The following is a 23,713-nucleotide window of genomic DNA, read 5'->3' as shown; positions in this document are numbered from 1 at the left end:
ATAGTCAATCAAGTCCAAGAGGCACAAAGAGTCCCATACAGGATAAACCCAAGGAGAAACACACCAAGACACATACTAATCAAGCTAACAAAGATGAAACACAAAGAAAAATATTAAAAGCAGCAAGGGAGAAGCAACAAGTAACATACACGGGAAACCCCATAAGCTTAACAGCTGATCTTTCAGCAGAAACTGCAGGCCAGAAGGGGATGGCAGGATATATTTAAAGTACTGAAAGGGAAAAATCTACAACCAAGATTACTGTATCCAGCAAGGATTTCATTCATAACTGACGGAGATTTCAAAAGTTTTTCAGACAAACAAAAGTTAAGAAAATTCAATACCACCAAATCAGCTTTACAAAAAATGTTAAAGGGACTTATATAGTCAAGAAATACAAGAAAAGAAAAAAGATCTACAAAATCAACCCCAAACAATTAAGAAAATTACAATAGGAATATATATATCAATAATTACTTTAAATGTAAATGGATTATATGCTCCAACCAAAAGACACAGACTGGCTGAATGGATACAAAAACAAGATGCATATATATGCTGTCTACAAGAAACCCACATTAGACCTCAAGACACATATAGACTGAAAGTGAGAGGATGGAAAACTATATTCCATGCAAATGGGAAGCAAAAGAAAGCTGGAATAGCAATCCTCATAACAGACAAAATAGACCTTAAAATAAAGACGATTACAAGAGATAAAGAAGGACACTACATAATGATCAAGGGATCAATCCAAGAGGAAGACATAACAATCGTAAATATCTATGCACCCAACATAGGAGCACCTCAATACATAAGGCAAACACTAATAAATATAAAAGGAGAAATTGACAGTAACACAATACCAGTAGGAGACTTTAACACCCCACTTACACCAGTGGACAGATCATCAAAACAGAAAATTAATAAAGAAACACAAGTCTTAAATGATACATTAGATGAGATAGATGTCATTGATATCTTCAGGACATTCCATGCAAATGCAGAAGAATACACTCTCTTCTCAAGTGCACATGGAATATTCTCCAGGATAGACCACATCTTGGGTCACAAATCAAACCTCAGTAAATTTAATAAAACTGAAATCCTATCAAGCATCTTCTCTGACCACAGCACTATGAGACTAGATATCAATTACAAGAAAAAAAACTGTAAGAAACACAAACACATGGAGATTAAACAACAGGTTTCCAAATAATCAACAGGTTACTAAAGAACTCAAAAGGGAAATCAAAAAATTTCTAGAAACAAATGACATGAAAACACAACTCAAAACCTATGGGATGCAGTAAAAGCAGTCCTAAGAGGGAAGTTTACAGCAATATCCTACCTCAAGAAACAAGAAAAACATTGAATAGACAGCCTAACTTTACACTTAAGACAACTGGAAAAAGAAGAACAAAAAACCCCAAAATTAATAGAAGGAAAGAAATCATGAAGATTCGAGCACAAATAAATGAAAAAGAAATGAAAGAAACAATAGTAAAGATTAATAAAACTAAAAGCTGGTTCTTTGAGAATATAAACAAAATTGACAAACCTTTAGCCAGACTCATCAAGAAAAAAAGAAGAATCAAATCAACAAAATTAGGAATGAAAAAGGAGAGGTTACAACAATGCAGAAATATGAAGGATTATAAGAGACTATTATGAACAACTATATGGCAATAAAATGGATAACCTGGAAGCAACTGACAGATTCTTAGAAAAAAGTTCAACCTTCCATGACTGAATCAGGAAGAAATAGAAATTATGAACAACCCAATTACAAGCACTGAAATTGAAGCTGTGATCAAAAATCTCCCAAAAAACAAAAGCCTTCTGTAAAGAATATGCTATGCACAGGCCTGTACTATAATTAACAGGGCCTCTTTGAAAAATAAGAATGACTTTTTCATCACCCCCAGGCAAAGGGCTGGGAGCAGTAAAAAGTACATCATGGAAATACATCTTGAAAACAAGATGTTGAAGTACTGATGTGACTGATGGAAAATCATTAGTGACTGTTCCCATAACCAGAGCCTTGGGCATGCAAGGATTAGGATCTGGGCTTTTGCCTGCGAATGGCATCAGCCCCCTGATCCCCACTTTATTTCTGAGTCTTATTTTTCCTTATTGTTCTGCGGGACCGCTCCCTCAGGTCAGTTCGTTGTTGGGCTGGTCCTGACACCCAGGACCAGATGGCTTCACAGAAGAACTCTATCAAACATTTAGAGAAGAGCTAAAGCCTATCCTTCAAAACTCTTTCAAAAATTGCAGAGGAAGGGATGCTTCCAAACTCATTCCATGAGGCCACCATCATCCTGATACCAAAACCAAACAAAGACAACACAAAAAAATAAAGCTATAGGCCAATATCACTGATGAACATAGATGCAAAAATCCTCAAAGAACTTTAGCAAACAGAATTCAGCAACACGTCAAAAAGTTCATACACCACGATCAAGTTGGGTTTATTCCAAGAATGCAAGGATTCTTCAATATATGCAAATCAATCAATGTGATACATCATATTAACAAACTAAAAGATAAAAACCATATGATTCTCTCAATAGATGCAGAAAGGGCCTTTGACAAAATTCAGCACCCATTTATGATTAAAATTCTTCAAAAAATGGACATAGGAGGAACCTACCTCAACATAGTAAAGGCCATATATGATAAGCCCACAGCAAACATTATTCTCAATGGAAAGTTTCTCAAACTGAAAGCACTCCCCCTAAGATCAGGAACAAGACAAGGGTGTTCACTCTCACCACTATTATTCAACATAGTTCTGGAAGTCCTAGCTACAGCAATCAGAGAAGAAAAAGAAAAAGGAATTCAGATAGGAAAAGAAGTAGTAAAGCTCTCACTGTCTGCAGATGACATGATATTGTACATAGAAAACCCTAAAGATAGTATCAGAAAATTACTAGAGCTAATCAGTGAATTTAGCAAATTTGCAAGATACAAAATCAATACACAGAAATCACTTGCATTTCTATATCTAACAGTGAAAAATCAGAAAGAGAAATTAAGGAATCAACCCCATTCACCATTGCAACAAACAAAATTAAATATCTAGGAATAAACTTACCTAAGGAGACAAAAGAACTATACACAGAAAATTATAAGACACTGATAAAAGAAATCAAAGATGACATAAACAGATGGAGAGATATTACATGTTCCTGGGTAGGAAGAATCAATATTGTGAAAATGACTATACTACCAAGTGCAATCTACAGATTCAATGTGAATCAAATTACCAATGGCATTTTTCACAGAACTAGAACAAAAATTTCACAGTTCATATGGAAACACAAAAGACCCCAAATAGCCAAAGCAGTCTTGAGAAAGAAGAATGGAACAGGAGAAATCAACCTTCCTGACCTCAGATTATACCACAGAGCTAGTCATCAAGATAGTATGGCACTGGCACAAAAACAGAAATAGAGACCAATGGAACAAGATAGAAAGCCCAGAAATAGACCCATGCACCTAAGGGTACCTCATTTTTGACAAAGGAGGCAAGAACATACAATGGGGCAAAGACAGCCTCTTCAATAAATGGTGCTGGGAAAACCGGACAGCTACATGTAAAAGAATGAAATTAGAACACTTCCTAACACCATACACAAAGATAAACTCCAAATGGATTAAAGACCTAAATGTAAGACCAGAAACTATAAAACTCTTAGAGGAAAACACAGGCAGAACACTCAATGACATAAATCAAAGCAAGATCCTCTATGACCCAACTCCTAGAGTAACGGAAATAAAAACAAAAGTAAACGAGTGGGACCTGATTAAATGTAAAAGCTTTTGCACAGCAAAGGAAACTATAAGCAAGGTGAAAAGACAACCCTCGGAATGGGAGAAAATAATAGCAAATGAAACAACTGACAAAGGATTAATTTCCAAAATATATAAGCAGCTCATACAACTCAATACCAGAAAAACAAACAACCCAATCAAAAAGTGGGAAAAAGACCTAAACAGACATTTCTCCAAAGAAGACATACAGATGGCTAACAAACACATGAAAAGATGCTCAACATCGCTCATTATTAGAGAAATGCAAATCAAAACCACAATGAGATGTCACCTCACACCGGTCAGAATGGCCATCATCAAATAGTCTACAAACAATAAATGCTGGAGAGGGTGTGGAGAAAAGAGAACGCTCTTGCACTCTGGGTGGGAATGTAAATTATACAGCCACTATGGAAGACGGTATGGAGATTCCTTAAAAAACGAGGAATAAAACCACCATATGACCCAGCAATCCCACTCCTAGGCATATACCCTGAGGAAACCAAAATTGAAAAAGATACATGTATCCCACTGTTCACTGCAGCACTATTTACAATAGCTAGAACATGAAAGCAACCTAGATGTCCATCGACAGATGAATGGATAAAGAAGTTGTGGTACATATACACAATGGAATAGTACTCAGCCATAAAAAGGAACACATTTGAGTCAGTTCTGATGAGGTAGATGGACCTAAAACCTATTATACAGAGTGAAGTGAGTCAGAAAGAGAAAGATAAATACTGTATTCTAATGCATATATATGGAATCTAGAAAAATGGTACTGAAGAACTTATTTACAGGGCAGCAATGGAGAAACAGACATAGAGAATAGACTTATGGACATGGGAAGAGGGGAGGAGAGGGTGAGTGTGGAAAGAGTAACATGGAAACTGATATTACCATATGTAAAATAGACAGCCAATGGGAATTTGCTGTATGGCTCAGGAAACTCAAAGAGGGGCTCTGTATCAATCTAGAGGCGTGGGATGGGGTGGGAGATGGGAGAGAAGTTCAAAAGGGAGGGGATATATGTATACCTATGGTTGATTCATGTTGAAGTTTGACAGAAAACAACAAAATTTTGTAAAGCAATTATCCTTCAACAAAAAAAAATTAATAAAAAAACTGTACAGACAACTCATAGAATGGAAGAAAATATGTGCAAATCATATACCTGATAAGGAAACTGTATCTGGAATATATGAAGAACTGTTACATTTCAACAATAAAAAGATAAATACTTTAGTTTAAATATGCATGTATAACTGAATCACTTTTCTGTACACCTGAAATTAACACAACACTGTAAATCAACTATAGTTCAATTTTTTTTAAAGTTATACAGTGCTGTATGTCAATTACATCTCAATAATGCTATAAAAAAAAAAAAAGAAAACAGTAAAATAAACCCAGGGATTTTCCTGGTGGTCCAGTGGCTAAGACTTAGTACTCCCAATACAGGGGGCCCTTTGATTTCTGGTCAGAGAATTAGATCCCACATGCTGCAACTATGACCTGGCACAGCCAAATAAATAAATCATATTAAACACACACACACACACATAATGAGATATCCACTAAGACTGCTGAAATGAAAAGATGATAAATGTTTGACAGTTCCTCTAAACGTTAAACACAGAGTCACCACATGAAATAGCAATTTCACTCCTAGTTACGGGCCCAAGAGAAATAAAACCATTACTAACACTTTTATATGAAATCTTATATGTAAATATTCATAGCAACATAATTCATAATAGCCAAAAAGTGGAAACAACTCAGATATTCCTCAACTGATGAATGAATAAACACAAGTAGTATATTTACACAATGTAATACTATTCTGCAAAAAAAAGGAATGAAGTACTGATACATGCTACAACATGGATGAACCTTGCAAATGTTATGCTAAGTGAAAAGTTATTTACAAAAGACTATATATTGTATTATTCCATTTATATGAAATGGCAAGAATAGGCATATTCATACACACAGAAAATAAACTAGACTTCCCTCGTGGCTCACCTGGTAAAGAATCTGCCTGCAATGCAGGAGACCCGGGTTCAATCCCTGGGTTTAGAAAATCCCCTGGAGAAGGGAACAGCTACACACTCCAGTATTCCGGCCTGGAGAATTCTATGGATGCTATAGACCATGGGGTCACAAAGAGTCAGACATGACTGACTGACTTTCGCTTCACTTCACTAGGACTGGAGGTGGGCTTCCCTGGTGGCTCAGCTGGTAAAGAATCCGCCTGCAATGTGGGAGACCTGGGTTCAATCCCTGGATTGGGAAGATCCCCTAGAGGAGGGCATGGCAAACCCCTCCAGTATTCTTGCCTGGAGGATCCCCATGGACAGAAAAGCCTGGCAGGCTACAGTCCATGGGGTCACAAAGAGTCAGACACGACTGAGTGACTGAGCACAGGGCCTGCAGTGAGAGTGGGCAGCCACATGGCCCACTGGGTTCCTAGTTCCCTGACCAGTCCCTTGGCAATGAAAGCACAGAATCCTGACCACTGGACCACCAGGGAATTCCCTGAATTATGTCTTAATAAAGCCATTTTAAAAAAAACAAAACATAAACCTCTAGGTTTCTAACCCACATGGCCCTTCTTTCCTCACTCACTCACCTGTATCCATGTTCTCTTCTTTCTGTCAAATTTCCTATACTTTGTAAGTATGGTTCCTACTTAGAACATTCTACCCCAAATTATCTCAAGCTGAAATTATTATTATTTACTCTCAATTCAAGTGAATTCTCCTCAGAGACATTATCCCTGACCACCCCAATTAAAGCAGTCTCTCCCCCTGAAAATGGTCTCTTTTATATTCTGTTTAGGAACAAAAAATAAAGTAATTCAGCTATTCAGCTGATGCATGTCAGGTGGCACCTCAAAATTAGTTAAGTTCCTGAGCTGAAGCAGAATAGAAGTTTTTATACGGCAGGAAAAGAGAGGGGTATATGGTTATGGTATTGTCCCAAGTTGCAATTTTCTTTATCTGTAAACGCTGCAAAACATTGCAATTTAAAAGGGGGGGGTATGTTGGGGTATTCATGCCTCTTTCTCATAAATGACAGTACTTTGGTAGCAGTTCAAAGGATTCTTTTGAGAGCTATCTTTGTAAGCCATGTTGAAGATCTAATGTCAATAAGGTTCAAGGGAAAGAACTGACAGAAAGGGGAAAAAAGAGGAAAGAAAGAAGAAAGGGAAAAAGGAAGTAAAGGGACTTCTCTGGCAGTCCAATGGTTAAGACCCCAAGCGTCCAATGCAGGGGATTTGGCTTCAATGCCTGGTTAGGGAACTGAGATCCCACATGCTTTGCAGCCAAAAATAAAATTTTAAAAAATTTTAAATTAAAACAAAAGGAGGTAAAGACTGAAACAAGGAAAAGCAGGATCTGTTTCAATTCTTTAGTACACATCTCAGTACCTGAAATCATCTTAGTTATTTGTTTGCTGCATGTTTATTTTCTGTCTCCCCTATCACTAGGACATTTCTGTCTTGTTTGTCCACATAGTAGATGCCTAATATGTGGTGGCTGATTGACCAAATTCCACACCAACATGATAATCAAAGATGAAATCATGAGCAATTATTTTGGAACTTTTCAGCCACTCCTCTCATTTCTCATGACTATAACAAACTCTGCCTAGTCTCTATCATCTGGGTGTTGAAAAGAATTAAAAATTTTTGGGCCACACCTCCACAGACTGGTTCATCTGTGCTTTAACTACATCTGCCTACCTACAGAAACAAATATTTTAAAAGGTAAGGAAAAGTCTGTGTGACAGTCTGGGCTGTGCTTCAGTGGAACTAGACACAAGTCATTGAACTAGACACTAGGACAATTAATCGCACAGAAGAAACTGGATCAAACTTACTGCAGTTTTTTTCAGGGCTCTTAAGTCCTTAATTCAAGCATGCTTTTCTTCCCAGTAGTAGTGGGGGCCACTGTGCTTAGTTACTTCTGCAATTGCTAGAGGATAGGAACAAAGACTCAAAGCATTTAAGCTATGGAAGGAAATTCTGGGCACTACTTAGCTTGTTTCCTTCTTATCAGATGTTTCTTTCTTATTGTTTGTATCCCAAGTATCAAGATTTCACCTTCTAAGAACACTTCCCAACTCAACGCATTTTCTCAGACCAGCATCACTGGCAGTACCCAGACGTGTGTTTGGAAACGCAGGATTTCAGACTTCATTCCAGAGCCATAGAATGTGTCACACCACAAGACCCCCAGGTGACTAGTGCGCAGTTTGAGAGGTATGTAGCAATTCTGGACATGCTGAACCAGTGCTACTATCTCCAACAGTGTGTACTGATCATTAGCACTTACCTACAAGCTGGACTAATGGAACAAGGAGAATTCATAAGTGAAGTTTTCCCAAATGCCCCCTGTAGAATTCAGGACCTGTGTATTAGGGAAAGAAAAGACAGGCTCAAAGGATAAAACTCAAAAGTAATTACAAAACTTATTGGCAAAATGGTGATTTTTTTTTTAATGAATACACTGAGATTCATTAAACTACTCTAAAAGTGTTTTAGGAGTATTTTTTTAAATTATATTTACACTTGTGTATTTGCTTGTTTGGTTGCACCGTGTAGCATGTGGGATCTTAGTTCCCCAACCAGGGATCGTACCTTTGTCCCTGCATAGGGAGTCTTTGCCATTAGACCACCAGGGAAGTCCCCTGAAAGTTTCATAATAAAAAAAATTTTTAAGTAATCTCAAGTTAGTGATAACTACCAGTCCCACCAAGAGGCATCTGTGGTGGGAAAGTGTACTCAAGAATGTGTATCTGCCCAAAGTGAAGACTGACAGGGAATGGGGAAAGAGTAAGGTTTATGAACCAGGCCCCCTGGGTCTTTCATTTAATCCCCCATCACAGCTCTGTTAGGTAACACCACTTTAACTAAGAGATTGAATTTAGCATCAACAATCCTGGGACAAACTAGTATTGTATGGCCCCTGGTGAAGCATGGGGCTTCCCTGATGGCTCAGAGGTTAAACTGTCTGCCTGGAATGCAAGGAGACCTGGGTTCAATCCCTGGGTCAGGAAGATCCCCTGGAGAAGGAAATGGCAACCCACTCCAGTACTCTTGCCTGGAGAATCCCATGGACGGAGGAGCGTGGTAGGCTATAGTCCATGGGGTCACAAAGAGTCGGACATGACTGAGCAACTTCACTTACTCACTGGTGAAGCGTATGGGGGAAGTAAACATCCTCATTGACATGGTCCTCTCCTTTAAGCAGTAATTCAGGCAGTCGGGCTCCTTCCATTCTGTGCTCTGCCATCTTCAACTGGAGGCTTCTAAAGCAGCACTAGTAAAAGGGTTTTCAAAGTGAGGCTGGAGACCATCCACCAATAGCACCAATTTGCCTTTTTTTTTTGGCGGGGAGTGGGGTATAGAAATGGAGAGGGTTCAAGGTTAGATTAATTTCTGGTAAAGACGGCCCACAGCAGATGCTACACAAAGTTAAGGAAGCTGAGACGTTCAAGTGGCTAGCAAGAAGGTGGCTGAGTACTGCACCAAGGGGTAAATGCTGGGGAAAAAAAAAAATAGAATAACAATAAAGCAGGGAGTTGATGGACTTGGGAGAAAAGTGTGGAGAGATCAGAATGTTGAATAATGTCTAAGTATAAACTGTGATCAATCCGGAGGGCAAGCAAAGTGTAGGGAGTTACTTATATATCAGGGTTTAAGATTAGTAAAATAGTCTAGTTCAAGGTCACCATAAGGAACAAAGGTGTGGCTGTGGGAGTGGGTGGCCATAATAGGGGTAGGATTAACAGTGCCTCCAGTCCGAGATAGGCAGGAGGCCTTAATAGGTGTTGGTTGGATTATCCACAAAAATACTGAAACTTCCCACATGTAAAGGCCCCAAGTAAACAGAATATACAGAAAGGGTGTAAAGTAATATAGCCTATATTTCACTTTTTTCAATTTTTATTGGAGTATAATTGATTTACAATGTTGTATTATAGCCTATATGTTAAAGGATAGTTATTGTGTGACTCAGAGAACAGAGATCCTGGGAGGACAATCAATATGTTAGACTTCTCAGTTCAGTTCAGTTCAGTCGCTCAGTTGTATCCAGCTCTTTGCAACCCCATGGACTGCAGTACGCCAGGCTTCCCTATCCATCCCCAACTCCCGGAGCTTACTCAAACGCACGTCCATTGAGTCAGTGATGCCATCCAACCATCTTCTGTTGTCCCCTTCTCCTCCTGCCTACAATCATTCCCAGCATCAGGGTCCCTTCAAATGAGACTTCTAGACTGAGAAAAAAACCAATTTCAAACAGGCTGTGAGGCTGGCACTGTCTTTCAGGAGACAGCCAAGTTACACTTAAGGAAAAAAGGTGAAGGAAATATTCTCAACAATTTGGGAATGGCACAGAATTTTATCTGCCATGGAAGAATTCCAGGGGAAAAGAATGGAAGGAGGAAGCATGAGGTGGGAGGGACCAAAAAGTATGGGAATTTCTATAACAATATCACAAACCAGATAACGTGAAAATAAATATGTGGGCTTCAAAACACCTAGATATGTTAAATCAAATCTAAAAGACATACTTTCAGATTCAGAGCTAATTTTGCAAGAGGGTAAAGGTACCTCTCAAGGATCACAAAGAGAGAACTAAAAACTAGAAGAAAAAGAGAGTATGGTTGGGACTTCCCTGAAGGTCCAGTGGTTAATAATCTGCCTTCCAAAACAGGGAACGAGGGTTTGATCCCTGGCCCAGGAACTAAGCCTGCTCATGCCACAACTACTGAGCCTGCTTTCCACAAATACTGAAGCTCTCTTGCTCTGGAGCCTGTGCCCTGCAACGAGAGAAGTCTGCCTGCCTCAACAAGAGAGAAGCCCCTGCATGCCACAGCACTCAATGCAGCCAAAAATAATATTTATTGTTTTAAAAAAGAGTATGGTTATGCTGGTGCTATCGCAGTAACCAGGCTTCCCAAGTGACTCGGTGGTAAAGAATCCACCTTCCAATGCAAGAGACACCAGTTTGACCCCTGGGTGGGGAAGATTTCCTGGAGGAGGAAATGGCAACCCACTCCAGTACTCTTGCCAGACAAATCCCATGGACAGAGGAGCCTGGTGGGCTACAGTCCGTGGGATCATAAAGAATCAGACACAACTGAGCAGCTGAACCCAGCACACATCTCAGTAATCAAGAGGTTTGGATTTTAAAGATGCGGAGAGGAGGCCTTAGGCCCAAGTAAGGCAGGGACTAGGAATTTAAACTCTGCATGAAATCAGGACCCTTCAAATGCTAAGCTTGAACAAAAGGATGAATTAAAAATTAATCTCCCTTGGTCTGCCTTTTGGAAGAAAAAAAAACCTCTCCCATGAGAATCTGTAACCATAGGCATTCCTTCACATGGATTTAGTGTTCAATTGCATTCTACCTACCTGAATGGTCTGGAATCCCAAGCTGAGAAATTCACATGAGAAGTGGTCCTAATCCAGTAGTTTTAATAACAGAAAAGATGAGTAGAAGGGGCATTGGGGGATATTCTAAAATTGTGTTGATGGTGGTTTGATTGTCCTTCATTCTATTACTGTGCTTTATTTCACTGATTGATTTTTTTCATGTGTTGAACCATTCTCATATTCCAGGAATAAATTCCACTTGGTCAAATCTGCTATTGAATTCGGATTGCTGGTCCTGTGCTCATCTTCTCTATATTGTTCCCATTTTAGTACATGTGCTGCTAGAGCAAGAAGTCCCTGTGGTTTTATTTTTTAAATAGGGGATAATGTACTTTCGCATTTCAATTTTCAAACGAGTAAATGTCTCAAAGAGCAAGAATTATTTTCTATGCCTGAAACGCTGACAAAAATTAAGACCCACATGCTCGTTTACAGACTTTTCTTCCCAGAACTGGCATCCCTCCTTCCTACATAATACACTTCAACTGGAATATCAGAAAGCGACCGTTCCTACAAAAGGTGCTGTGCAATAATCTGACCCACAGAGAGAATCCAGATTTGAGGTTTCTATGTCACCACATGACACCCATCTGCAAACTGTTTAAAGTAAGAGTATGAATAACATGTCCTTAAAATTCTCTTCTCCAAAGAACTTAATAATTCAACCTTTGGGGTACTTAAAATTCAGACCCCCAAGCACAGTAATGTGTGGTGTGTGTGGAGTTCAGCGGAGGATTCATCTTTCTGGTTCAGCAGAAATCCAAACACGTGTGTCAGGTACTGGGGACGGTGAAAAGCAAGATTATTTGAGAAAACGTTCCAGGGACAATACTTTTGAAAACTGACAACAGCTACTGGAAATTTCTTTTTCCGTTTCACAACTCAAGGAACTTACTGGCACCTGCCCAAAACGAGGAATAGGTTAACAGGTGTTCACAATACCTAGGGATGACTTGTCCACTTGCTGGAAGCCTCCTGCCTGACGGCCCGAAAGGGATTCGGGGGGGTGGGGTGGGAAGGAAGGGATTCTCTCAAGGCGTGCGGTCAGGAAATAGGCTAAAGAGGAAATAATACCGAAGACTAAGGAGAAGTAACCGCCTCACCAACAGAGACCAATTATGGCCACCGTCTGCTTCCAGAGCACTGCACCTAGCCCCAAGATCGCGCATGCGCCCTGAGCAGTGCAGTACGCCCCCGCCCCGCCATCTGCGCCTGCGCAGGCGTGCGTTCTTTCCCCGCTATCCACAGCAGCCGCTTCACTCCCCAACCCCGGTCTTTGAAAGCCGCCACGCAGCCCATACCCGGGCGTTCTTGGTTGCTAGGGACTAGAGTGGCATGGTTTGTGTATTGGGTCCGTTATAACTCGCCAGTTACCTGGTAAACGATGCTTTGGTTAGAATTCACAGCCGCGAGCCCTTGTTTCCGAACTGTTAACGCATCCTTCGTTTTGTCCTCAGATACTCGGATGTCCTGCTGTTGCCATCCGTGAGGCGGCTAGAAATTTTCTCTTGAGAATTTTAATCTTGTTTGGAAGCAGCCCCGGCCAGTGGTTCCTTTTTTTTTTTTCTTCCCTAGGATCACCCATGACGTGATGGACACCTCAGAAATGTTATCCCTCCTTTGATTTCCATAGGAAGCTGAATTAGAAAGTTGTGCTTAGTCGTGTCCGACTCTTTGTGACCCCATAGACTGTAGCCCACCAGGCTCCTCTGTCCATAGGGATTCTCCAGGCAAGAAGAATACTGGAGTTGGGTTGCCATGCCCTCCTCCAGGTGAATCTTCCCAACCCAGGGATCGAACGTAGGTCTCCCGCATTGCAGGCAGATTGTTTACTATCTGAGCCACCAGGGAAGACCAAGTAATAGTTAACTTTGAAGGAAAAAAAGAGAAAAAGGAAAAATTCATGTAAACATTTACGTGTACAGAGGATAATCTCAAAGAACTGGACAGCAACTGCTACTGTGATTACCTCAGGAGAGAAATGGGTGGCTGAAGGATTGGCATGAATGTTTTGGGTTTTTTGTGGGGTTTTTTTGCATCACTTGAAATTTGTCCAATATGTGTGTGTGTTTTAATCTTTGAATGTTCATTTGACTCCCTTACCAAAATGTAGATATCAAGGAAATTTGGAAACTTAAGACGTCTGTCTAGATGCCCTAATGCTAGATAGAATTATACATTATGTGTGAAGATAAAACGTTTTGTGTAAACCACTAAGTTTTCCTGTTTATTTCTGGACAAACATCCTTGGGAATTGGGGCAGAAAGTGCAGGAAAAGAGGAGCCAGGAATTTTCGAAAAGCCGGCAGGGTTGGCATACAGGAAACAAATTTTCATCATCTCAATCATTTGTATATTCCTTTTGGATTTGCTGAAGAAAATTGAAGGGTAAATTTTAGTTGATTTCGATAAAGTCCAGCTAGATCGGAAGGGGGACATTTGATGTTTATTTTTGTAAAGGAAGTTAATTGAGTGTGTTTGGCAGGGTTGGGACTTGAAGTTCCTATTCTAGACAAGGAAAATATCCCTTAGTAAGGAATCTCCAGGATGGTTATGATACATTCCTTCCCCTAACCTTGTAAGATAACTTCAGGTTCCCTCCTCCAAGGGAATGGTGAGCGGGAAAAAGTAGGCAACTATGCCTAAGAGGATTTGCAGACAAAAAGCTCATATGGAAAAAAGATCTGGGACACCCCTCATTCTCTTGGTTAGCTGAACCAATTCAACTTGTTACCCAGTAAGTGGTTAGTGAATCTAGGCGACAGAGAAAGAAATGAAACCTAGTGGGTAATACATCAACCAGGTTGAGCAATAAGCAGCACCTGGGGATAGAAATTTCCCACAGAGGAGAAAAATGGCATCACAGAAGAGAATACTTAGTAAAATTTATTAAAATAAAAAAAGAAAAACAATAATTTATGCCCTTGGCAAAATAAAAGATCTTGTCAATATAAATGTTTCTTAGAAAACATATGAAAAGATAATATAATATATATATATCAATAAATCAGTATCAATGTTACAGCAAAAGTAATAATGATTGACAAGTGAGGATAATTCTGGCCCTTACACAGCAGCATTTCTGGAAGGTCCTCTGATTCCTCCTTTCTTTTTTAGTACAGATATGCCTTCATTTTAAGAAAGCCTGATATACATATATCTATATTTAGAAACTATCAATTGAATTATTTGTCACAAAAGAATTCTCTACCAAAAAATCAACAAGTTTCTATAATGTATCCTTCAAATTAGCAAATTTTCTTAATGTGTTTAGAATTAACCAAATACATGTGTCCCCAACTTCTTTCCTTCTAATGCTGTTACATACAGTGAGGTACACCTGAAGTGAGCCAGAAAAGCTGGGCTTCAAACCTGACTACAGAGAGTGTGTTCTTACTTAGAATAAGATTGTGTTCCCTCAATCTTTTGTTTCTTGAATCCTAAGCTCTTGATTTTCTTGTCCCTGCTGTTTCCTGGGCAACTTTGTTTACCTGGTACTCTCAAGATAAAAGGAGGAAATCAAACAGGAGAGGGATGGATTAATGAATTAGTGAGTCACTCCAGCAGAGCACAGTGAGATGAAATCTGGGGTTTAGAGTGTGTGTGTGCGGCTATAGCTGGGGAAAGCCAGAGCAATTCTCTGCCCTTGACGTGGTGTTTGTGAGGCTCCTTTCCCAGCAGGAGCACCTGATTCCTGGAGGGGCAGCAGGGCTCAGTCCAGTTTCCCCAGCCAGACGGGACACATACTCAGGAGAATGGACTCCATCCTATTTGTCACATTCCTCCTGGCTCCCTTCAGCACAATGGTAGTGCTGTTCACAGAACTCTTGGATCCGGCTACAGGCCTCCAGCATCATCACTTCAGGGACTGTGATTACCACTCGGAAGAAATTTGGATATTCAAAGCACTGCAAAAATAAAAGCATATTATTCTCAGAGCAGTTGAATCAGTGACTAGACCACCCTAGTATGGCCAGGGCCCTAATCAGCAAGAGGCAGCAATACCATTTACCCAAGGCTATCAGTTCCCACCACTAGGATGCTGAACCAGTAACTGAGTTAATTTATCTGAAAAGGAATTTGTGGAACAAGCTTGATTTCCTCTCACTTAGAATGTCCAGCTACAATTTTTCTTCCTGAATCAGATGGGATAATGATGAGGAAGAAACAAATTTTAAATAGAGGTCATGACACCCACCAGTAAGAATCTTCTCAAAAGAGAATACAGTAAGTAGTCCCTTAGTATCCATAGGGGGGTTGGTTCCATAACCGCTGAGAATGCTAAAATCCGAGGATGCTCAGGTTCCGTATATGAAATGGCATAGTACTTGCATAACCTACATACCTCCTCCTGTGTACTTTAAATAATCTCTGGGTTACTTATAATACCTAATACAATGTAAATGCCATGTACATAGTTGTCAGGCTGCAGCAGATTCAAGTTTTGCTTTGGGGCACTTCCTGGAATTTTTTTTCTTCTAATATTTTTCCATCCCCAGTTGGTTGAATACTTGGATGCAGAACCTGCACATATAAAGGCCAATTGTACACTTTGTTGGGGGAGGAAAAGGCTAAAGACCAGCTCAGGGAGAGCTCCCAAGGCACTATACACCATTGAGAGTTTCTAGAGAAACCTGAGAGGGATGTAAGCACTCACCGATGCTGGGAGACAGTGGACGGATTGCTCGGCAACTAACTGCTCCGTGAACTCCACATCATTCTCAAATTCTGGGAAATGTTCCATCTCAATTCCAACCTATACCAATAACAGGGAAAGGCAAACTGATCATAAGGAGGGAAAACAGGCCACTCCCTATGCCAGAAATCAAGGCAGGGACTGCTGTAAAAAATATCTTGGAACTCCACTACTGATAACTAAGAGTTCTTGCTCTTATGAGCTTGTGGAGTTCTTCATAGGGAAGAGAGGATATATTCATATTAATATTTTAGTTTATTGAAGTGTTCCTTCTTGGATGCTGATAAATGAAAGCTGAAAATAGGATGCTAGTGTTCTTTAAAAAAGGCACTATCGGTACTATGGGCCAGGCTAGTCTTGATTGCATGGAACTACCCTGCCCATTGGAAAATATTCAGCATTGCTGGCGCACAAGATGCCAATAGCACCTTTCAGTCCTTCTAGAAACAACATTCCTATATATCCCCAAACACTCCAAGGGAAGCAGATCTCTCCTGGTTGAGAGCTACAGTAGTGTGGAAAGCCTCTTATTTGTGTCATATCATCTCTGTATCTGCATATAAAACAATTCTCTGTATTGAAAAGTTGTCATTTTAAGAGGTTTTTCTTTCTTTCTTTTTTTCAGCACTGAGTTTAAACCACATCAGTGGGACAATTCAGAACAAGGCAGTTCTTAAACTGACTGGCTCAGGAGCCCATCTGGTTGTCTCTGTGAGCCTTGCAGACTGGCTTCCCTCACCTGCGACCCACATACTCACCATGAGGTACATGGCCCCAGAAGGGCGAATGGGCCGGAGTCCAGGGATGGCAGCCAATGCCCCATAGCAGAGATCTGCATTGGACTATGAGAAGAGGCAGAGACATCAAGGATAAAAACTTCAGCTAAAGAAAAACTGGGTCATTAAAAAGAGAGCCCACATCAAAGGCGGGGAACCTAGGTTTGCTCTGCTGGCATAAGGAGTTAACAAGAAAAAAAACTGCCCACTCACAGCTTTAGGCCAGGAGCAGAGTGGATTGCCAGAAGTTAGAAAAATGTATGGATGAATGTTGACAATGATGCCACCTTCTGGGTTGGAAGCCCCATAATGCCGGGGCTTCCCTGAAGGCATTCCCTGACTCCCAGAGTGGAAGGCTACAGGCTGCCCTTACCTTGAGGAAGCTTAGAGTGTTGTGGTAGAACTCTTGGGGGGTACGACACAGGATGCTTTTCAGAGCTCCCTGGACAAGGGTGCAGGGGCCCAGGATCCGTTGACTTAGCTTCACCAGCCCATCTCGGATCTAAAAGCCCCCCGGCAAACACATTATTTAGCCTTTCTTAAGCATCCCTGCTGTGGAGATTCTTGTTCTGACCATTCTTTCTATGAATTGTTTATTTTTGTCTATTTTTAATTTTGTTGCTGTTGTTGTTCTCTTCTATCTAGGTAGAGTTAGGGTTAGTTTTCAATCTCTGGAGACATGGTGGTGCCTCGTGTCATTCTTAAATCAGACCACCTGGGTTTGTAGCCCAGCTCTGCCACACACTGACTGTGTGGCTCTGAGAAAATTATACAACCTATCTGAGTTCATTTTTATCAGCTGTAACATGGAGATAATACCAATACTGGCCTCACAGGGTTGTTGGGAGAATTACATTGAAATAAAGTACATAAAGCACTGGTACCTTGTAAGCCCACAAATAGTATTAGGTATCATTACTGCTTGTTGCTTCTTTTTGTGTGGTGATAAAATTGGAGGTAGATGGAACTTCCTCACCAACACAGAAAAACTGAGTTCTGGAGAGAAATAACTAGTACTATCTTTATCCAGTGTCTTTCCAGGCACACGGAACTACAGGGCCTAGAAAGGAAAATCTCACATCTATACCACCACTGTGAGATAAAGCAAGCAAGTAATAAGTAAACAAATAAATAAATATTTAGAATATATATATATTCTCACCTCATTGCCAAAAATATCTCTTCGGTCATGGATAAGGATCCAGCCCATCCTCCAGCCAGGAACCAGCCAGCGCTTGGCCAGCCCTCCACAGGACAGGATGGGGACATTGCTGCTGAGGGTAGCCAGAGGCTCAAATTTGGAATCTGAAAACACCTGAGGAGAAGAGGTACTTCTTACAGTTGTTTTCTGGCATCCCTCCAAATCCCATGCCTCCCCAAATTTTCCTTATATCATTAAGCACAGGGCCTCAGATTTACAGGCTCTTTCTACCCTGAAGCATGACTGGGATCTCAAGACGCTTCAAAGGGAACTATCCAAAAACATATGACCTGGTGTCTTGTCTGGGTTAAAAAAAAAAAGCCTAAAATGAGGAAACTGGTCCCAGCCCAGTAATATGTACAACCCCTGACTCTAGGGAATGAATGAAATAATTAGATCCTGCCCGAGACTCACCATGTCTCCATAGATCTCATCAGCTAAGATGGGGACACACTGCCTTGCAGCCACTGAAAATAAGAGAAACATGCTGATGTCATTTTTAATATGAATTGCCTTAGCACTTAAATATTTACCTGGGCTTATACTTTACACTCGATGTTTGTGGGTTTTGTCTTCCTCTTCAAGAACTACAAATTCTTCTCATATTCTTCCAGGGTACAGAGCCTAAATTTGCTGTTTAGTTAACTAGATATTTCAAGTCCTCTCTTCCACATGATGGGAGTGATTAAGAGGCAAGTCTTTTTCTCCTTCTTTCTACCTTTCCAGTGGGACACCACTCACTAGGGACCCCACTGGAGCCCTCTGACCTCTATCCTAGTCTCGGAACTTAGTGAAGGACTTCTTTCTCACTCCAGGAAACAGCTAAAGGATTCCATCCCCATCTTCTTTCCTGTCAAGTGAAATCTGCTGGACTTACCTGCCAAAATTTTCTGGAGATGACGTCTACTGAACACTGACCCACAAGGGTTTGATGGATTGTTGAGAATAAGACAAACTGTCTTTTCATCAATCAGAGATTCTAATTGTTTCAGGTCAATTTCCCAATTCTTCTCTGGCTGGGGAGGGAAAAAACACTGAGATCAAGATGATTCTGAAAAATTTAGGAAGACTACTCACTTTACTCAAAGGTATAATTATAAGTCACAAAATGTGTCTGTGGCCTCAGACTTTTCAGATCTTTCTCTGCTAAGCTAATGGTCATGTATGTTTATGAAGTATTAATTGAGCATTTGTATCTAAAATTATCTAATTTGTATCTAAAATTAAAAAGTCATTTACCAACAAATTGTAGAGTTTGACCTCAATTCCCATAGATTCAGCCAGAGTCCTGTAGAGAGAGAAGCCAGGTCTCGGAACTAGGATGTTTTGCCCTGGGTTGGCCAACACAGCCAAACACAGTTCAATAGCCTGACTGCAGCCACTTGTCAGAATGACATCCTGTGAAGAAAAGTTTTGTTTTGTTAGGAGTTCCAACAGCAACAGGAGAAAAGGGATTATCAAATGAGTGAGTGGGAAGCAAAAATAAGCTTACTTTTAAAAATCCTATGTAAAGTAGTGGGGACTATAGTAGGCCAAAATTGAAATAAACAAATATGTTTATATATGTCCATATCTAGAGGCTGTTGAAAATGCTGGCCACTTAAAAGAAAAAAATCGCTTTAAAAAGGACAGGTTGGCTGTGACTCAGCAGACCTCCATGAGAGGTCATTATGACCTTGGACTTTTTCACCTGGTTATTTATTTACTTTTGACCAGAGATTTGAAGCATGGCTCTCTTCTGAAATACAAAGGGCTCCCCTTAACGTTAAGAAATGTTGACCTCCACCCTATAAACAACAGAGTGGAGGGCATTTAAACTTGACCCTGCCATGAGTCCAATATGCCATGGAAACTCGATCCTCCCATCTAAGTGACCTTAGGTAAGTGAAGGGAACTACAGATTAATAAAAGACCCTATTGGTAAAATTAAATTTTCCAATTATTTGGTATTTATGAATTACTGTTTTTCAATGATCTTTTGCAGAAAATCAAATCTAGGGTGACCTCTGAGTCCTTTGAGCCTCCATGAGACAGACATCACATAAGTTGTATGCAATGTTATTATCATACTATAATTACATTAAATATAATCACTGACTAGCGGCCTCCCCATATAAAAAGTCCTGGAATTGCCAAAGGGAAATTATTCTTAGTTTTTGTTTCCCTTAAAACCCTTATTCCTCGTGGAACAGAAACAAAGGGTAGAGTTTGCCTGGTATTGCTTTAGAGAAATTGCTCTAGAGCAAAAAATTGCTCTAGAGCTAGCAACTTGTCTAGGGCTCACCTTAGCTTCCAGGGGTGCCTCAGGACAGTGGTAATAAGCAGCAACTTCCTCCCGACTGGATAAGCAGCCTGAGAGAAAAGAGCAGAAGGAGAAGGCTGGAAGTTTTCATCCCACAACTGACAGAGATGCCCTTAAGTCACAGGGCTTCAAGGCTACCTTCTGTCCCAGATCAGAGCACATAGCATTCAGTTCAGCTCTCAGTCACTATAGTTAAAGGAGATTAACTTTGTACCTTACAACTTTATAATGAGCACACAAATGTATAAATAATAACAAAAAGAGTTTACAAAACTAAAAAGTATTCTGCAGCATCTACTGTGATTATGCTTTCTTTTAGATTTAATCTAAGATACAGGATTTAGATTATTCTTAAATCCCTTTCAGGGATTATATTTGAAAACTTGTAATTAATGAGTTCATTACACTGGGTTCATTTTAACTTTTTCACATTGTATTGTATACCTATTAGTATTTTCCTTTTATATTATATTTAAATTAAAATATTTTCCTTTTAAATTCTATTCTCATGCAATATTTCCAAATGTTGGCTTGCAAGCTTGAAGTATAGACAGTTTCATACCAGTTATTATGTTTTACAGAATTGCTGTCCAAAAAGATTATCTTCAGTTACCAAAGCTAGAGGCAATATTTCCTAATGTTTGATAACTTAATAGGTACAGATAGTTCTCTTGAAATTAATCAGCATTTCCTTAATTGCTAAGAAAAAACACAGATAAACATTATCTGTGTTTCCTTTGGTATGAAGTGTTCATATCCTTTGAGTATTTGTCAAATGGAGACTTGGTTTTAGGTTTCAGGTTAAATCAGTTTCTTAATACTTTGAATATAAAAGTCATAATAAACATTTTTAAAAATTGTATTGAAGTATAGTTGATTTACAATATGGTGTTAATTTCTGCTGTACAGCAAGGTGATTCAGTTATACATATATATATTCTTTTTCATATTCCCTTCCATTATGTATAAACTTTTTATAACTAACTTTTGGTCTTATTTTGTTTTGATTTTTATTTATGAAGCTGCATAAAATGTAAATAATCAACCTAAAAATCATCTTCCTGATATCTCTTTAAAGTGTTTTTAAATTCTATTTTAGCATGAAGCTGATTTTTATTCTGTACATATACACAGCGGGGAAGTGTGTGACACTGAAACAAAGTCAAGGAGTCACTTATCAAAATGCTTAGGGGAGGAATGTTCAATACATGGAGAGAGTTGCTGCTGCTGCTGCTGCTGCTAAGTCGCTTCAGTCGTGTCCGGCTCTGTGCGACCCCAGAGACAGCAGCCCACCAAGCTCCCCTGTCCCTGGGATTCTCCAGGCAAGAACACTGGAGTGGGTTGCCATTTCCTTCTCCAACGCATGAAAGTGAAAAGTGAAAGTGAAGTCGCTCAGTCGTGTCCGACTCCTGGCGACCCCATGGACTGTAGCCCACCAGGCTCCTCTGTCCATGGGATTTGCCAGGCAAGACTTACACCTAAATAAAATTATTCCTGTCTTAACCTTCTGTTCTCTAATAGAACAACTCATTCTTTGCTGTTGTTTTTGTTTGTTTGTTTTTGCCTTGAAACAAGCATAGTTACATTGAGAGTGTGACCAGGACCATAATTAAAATAAATCTTGAATGTGCAGAGGAGGAGAAATAACGCCAAGAAGTATTTACATAGGGCAGTAAGTAAATTGATTTAGGAGCTAGATGGCTCTGTCAAGAAGCAGCTGCAGCCAAACTCAAGGCCTCCATGGAGAATGAGCAATGATAGGATAGGAGTGTTATTTGAGCAGAGTGTGTAATGGGAACCGGAAACAGGGAGGTGCCATAATGCCAGAAGAAACCAGGAAAGAAGCTGGACCTTGATGGCTTGAGGTTAAGCATTCTGAGACTCCTTTCCCCAAATTCAACAGCATATTATCTTAGCCTCTCCTTAGGAATTATGCATCAGGAAAACAAAGAGAACTGCTAGAAATTTATTCCTGTCAGAAGAGCACAGAAGATTTGGAAACTGCCAGAGTAGAGTCTCAGGGTGAACTTACCGATGGAGGATACATAGCCATTAAACTTCCCTGAGTCGAGGGCATCTTTCATTGCTTGGGTTACTTCAGGATCTGTCAGCAGGTTTCCAAATACAGTAGGGTCCCCTTTTCAAGAACCACCAAGAGGTTATTCTTCCAAGCCCAGCCCAGACCCACCCTCCACTTCCGTCCCCTCCGCCCAACCCATGAGGATGGGGTGAGAGGAACAATGCCTGCCTCTTGGTTAAGTGTACTCAACTCACCGATCGACAAAGCAATCATGGTCTTGTTTGGATTTGGCTTCACCTTCATGTTGTCCACAATGGCCCGGATGGGATTGAAAGTTTTGTTGGACATTTCCGAGGGCCTCACGGACCATCTGGCCTTCCTGCTTTTCACTTTCCCCAGCACAGAGCTTCTCCCAGTGACGTTGACGTGCACATCCAGAACTGAGGGGAGGCTGCCATGGTCCTGCATCTGAATCACATATGTGTCCATGACTAGCAAAGACTATGGGGAAAAGAAGGGGTCACTGTGACTCTAAGGACAGATACAGTCCAGTGGGGCAGCTACAGTTGGACCTAAACACTGGGGTGACTTTGCCAGACATCTCTTTTCAAACTCCTTTCACATGTAAAGTAGCTTTGAATGAATGAGGGCAATTTAAAGACTTTTCACTCAGATGGAAAATAAGCAAAATAACCATTCTACAATATTAGCAGAGTGTTCCATTGAATGCTTATCTACCGTGAGATTCACTGTGTGCTATATCATCACCATGAAAATTTAACCATGCTGTCCACAAAACCAAGAAAGAATGACAAGAAAATTAATGTTAAACAAGGAAAGCGTAGGTATCCCTTCCTTTCCATGCAAGAAGAGTCTCCTTACACTTCAACAGACTGTGTCTTGTCCTGTGCAAAGAATAACCAGGAAGAATTATTCCATATTGTTAGAAATTTAGTGTTAACATTATCATTAGTAAAAATAAAGACCTATTCTATAAGCAGCTTACTGCCCTGTGGAAAAAGAAGTCAATACACCACAAAGAAAAAACCATGCATCCCAAATCACAAGGTTAGCTGAGGCTTGAGATTTTACCTTCCCAGTAAAGGAGAAGCAGCCTCCAAGCAGCCAAACCAGGAAGTTGCCTAAGTTCTTTGACAAGTGACAGTGACTGTGAATTCAGATGCAACCTCTGATGCCTGAAATAGTCCCACAAATGGGCGTTGGGCCTGAAACTCTCATGCTATTGGTTCAGGTAAGAACAGAGCAACCAGCCCTCTTCTTTCCCCACCTCTTCACTTTTTGGTGCTTTTTACCTCTAACCCTGCCTCCACCTCCACCACCAAATCAGGAATTTGAACACTTCAGCCTTCTGGAATCGTCTGCGTTAACTCTTTCTAGGGAATTTGTGAGATGTTTGAAAGGATTGTCAGAGACGTAGTTAGGATTACAG

At 40.2% G+C, this 23,713-nt stretch overlaps 1 protein-coding gene across 1 annotated transcript; it reads right to left on the bottom strand.

The window, feature by feature from the left end:
* Positions 1–15,035: 15,035 nt before the first annotated feature.
* On the bottom strand, positions 15,036–22,752 carry TAT (tyrosine aminotransferase). The gene is made up of 11 exons (XM_052656479.1): positions 22,518–22,752; positions 22,276–22,380; positions 20,226–20,293; positions 19,181–19,339; positions 18,819–18,957; positions 18,356–18,408; positions 17,903–18,055; positions 17,114–17,242; positions 16,723–16,806; positions 15,926–16,024; positions 15,036–15,176 (listed from the first exon to the last, which is right to left on the bottom strand). The coding sequence occupies exons 1-11, from the start codon at positions 22,750–22,752 to the stop codon at positions 15,036–15,038; spliced, it is 1,365 nt and encodes a 454-aa protein (XP_052512439.1).
* Between the last annotated feature and the right edge of the window lie 961 nt (positions 22,753–23,713).

Source organism: Budorcas taxicolor, chromosome 18 (genome assembly GCF_023091745.1).
Source record: "Budorcas taxicolor isolate Tak-1 chromosome 18, Takin1.1, whole genome shotgun sequence".
Lineage (NCBI taxonomy): Eukaryota > Metazoa > Chordata > Mammalia > Artiodactyla > Bovidae > Budorcas > Budorcas taxicolor.
This window is presented reverse-complemented; position numbering and strand designations above follow the sequence as displayed.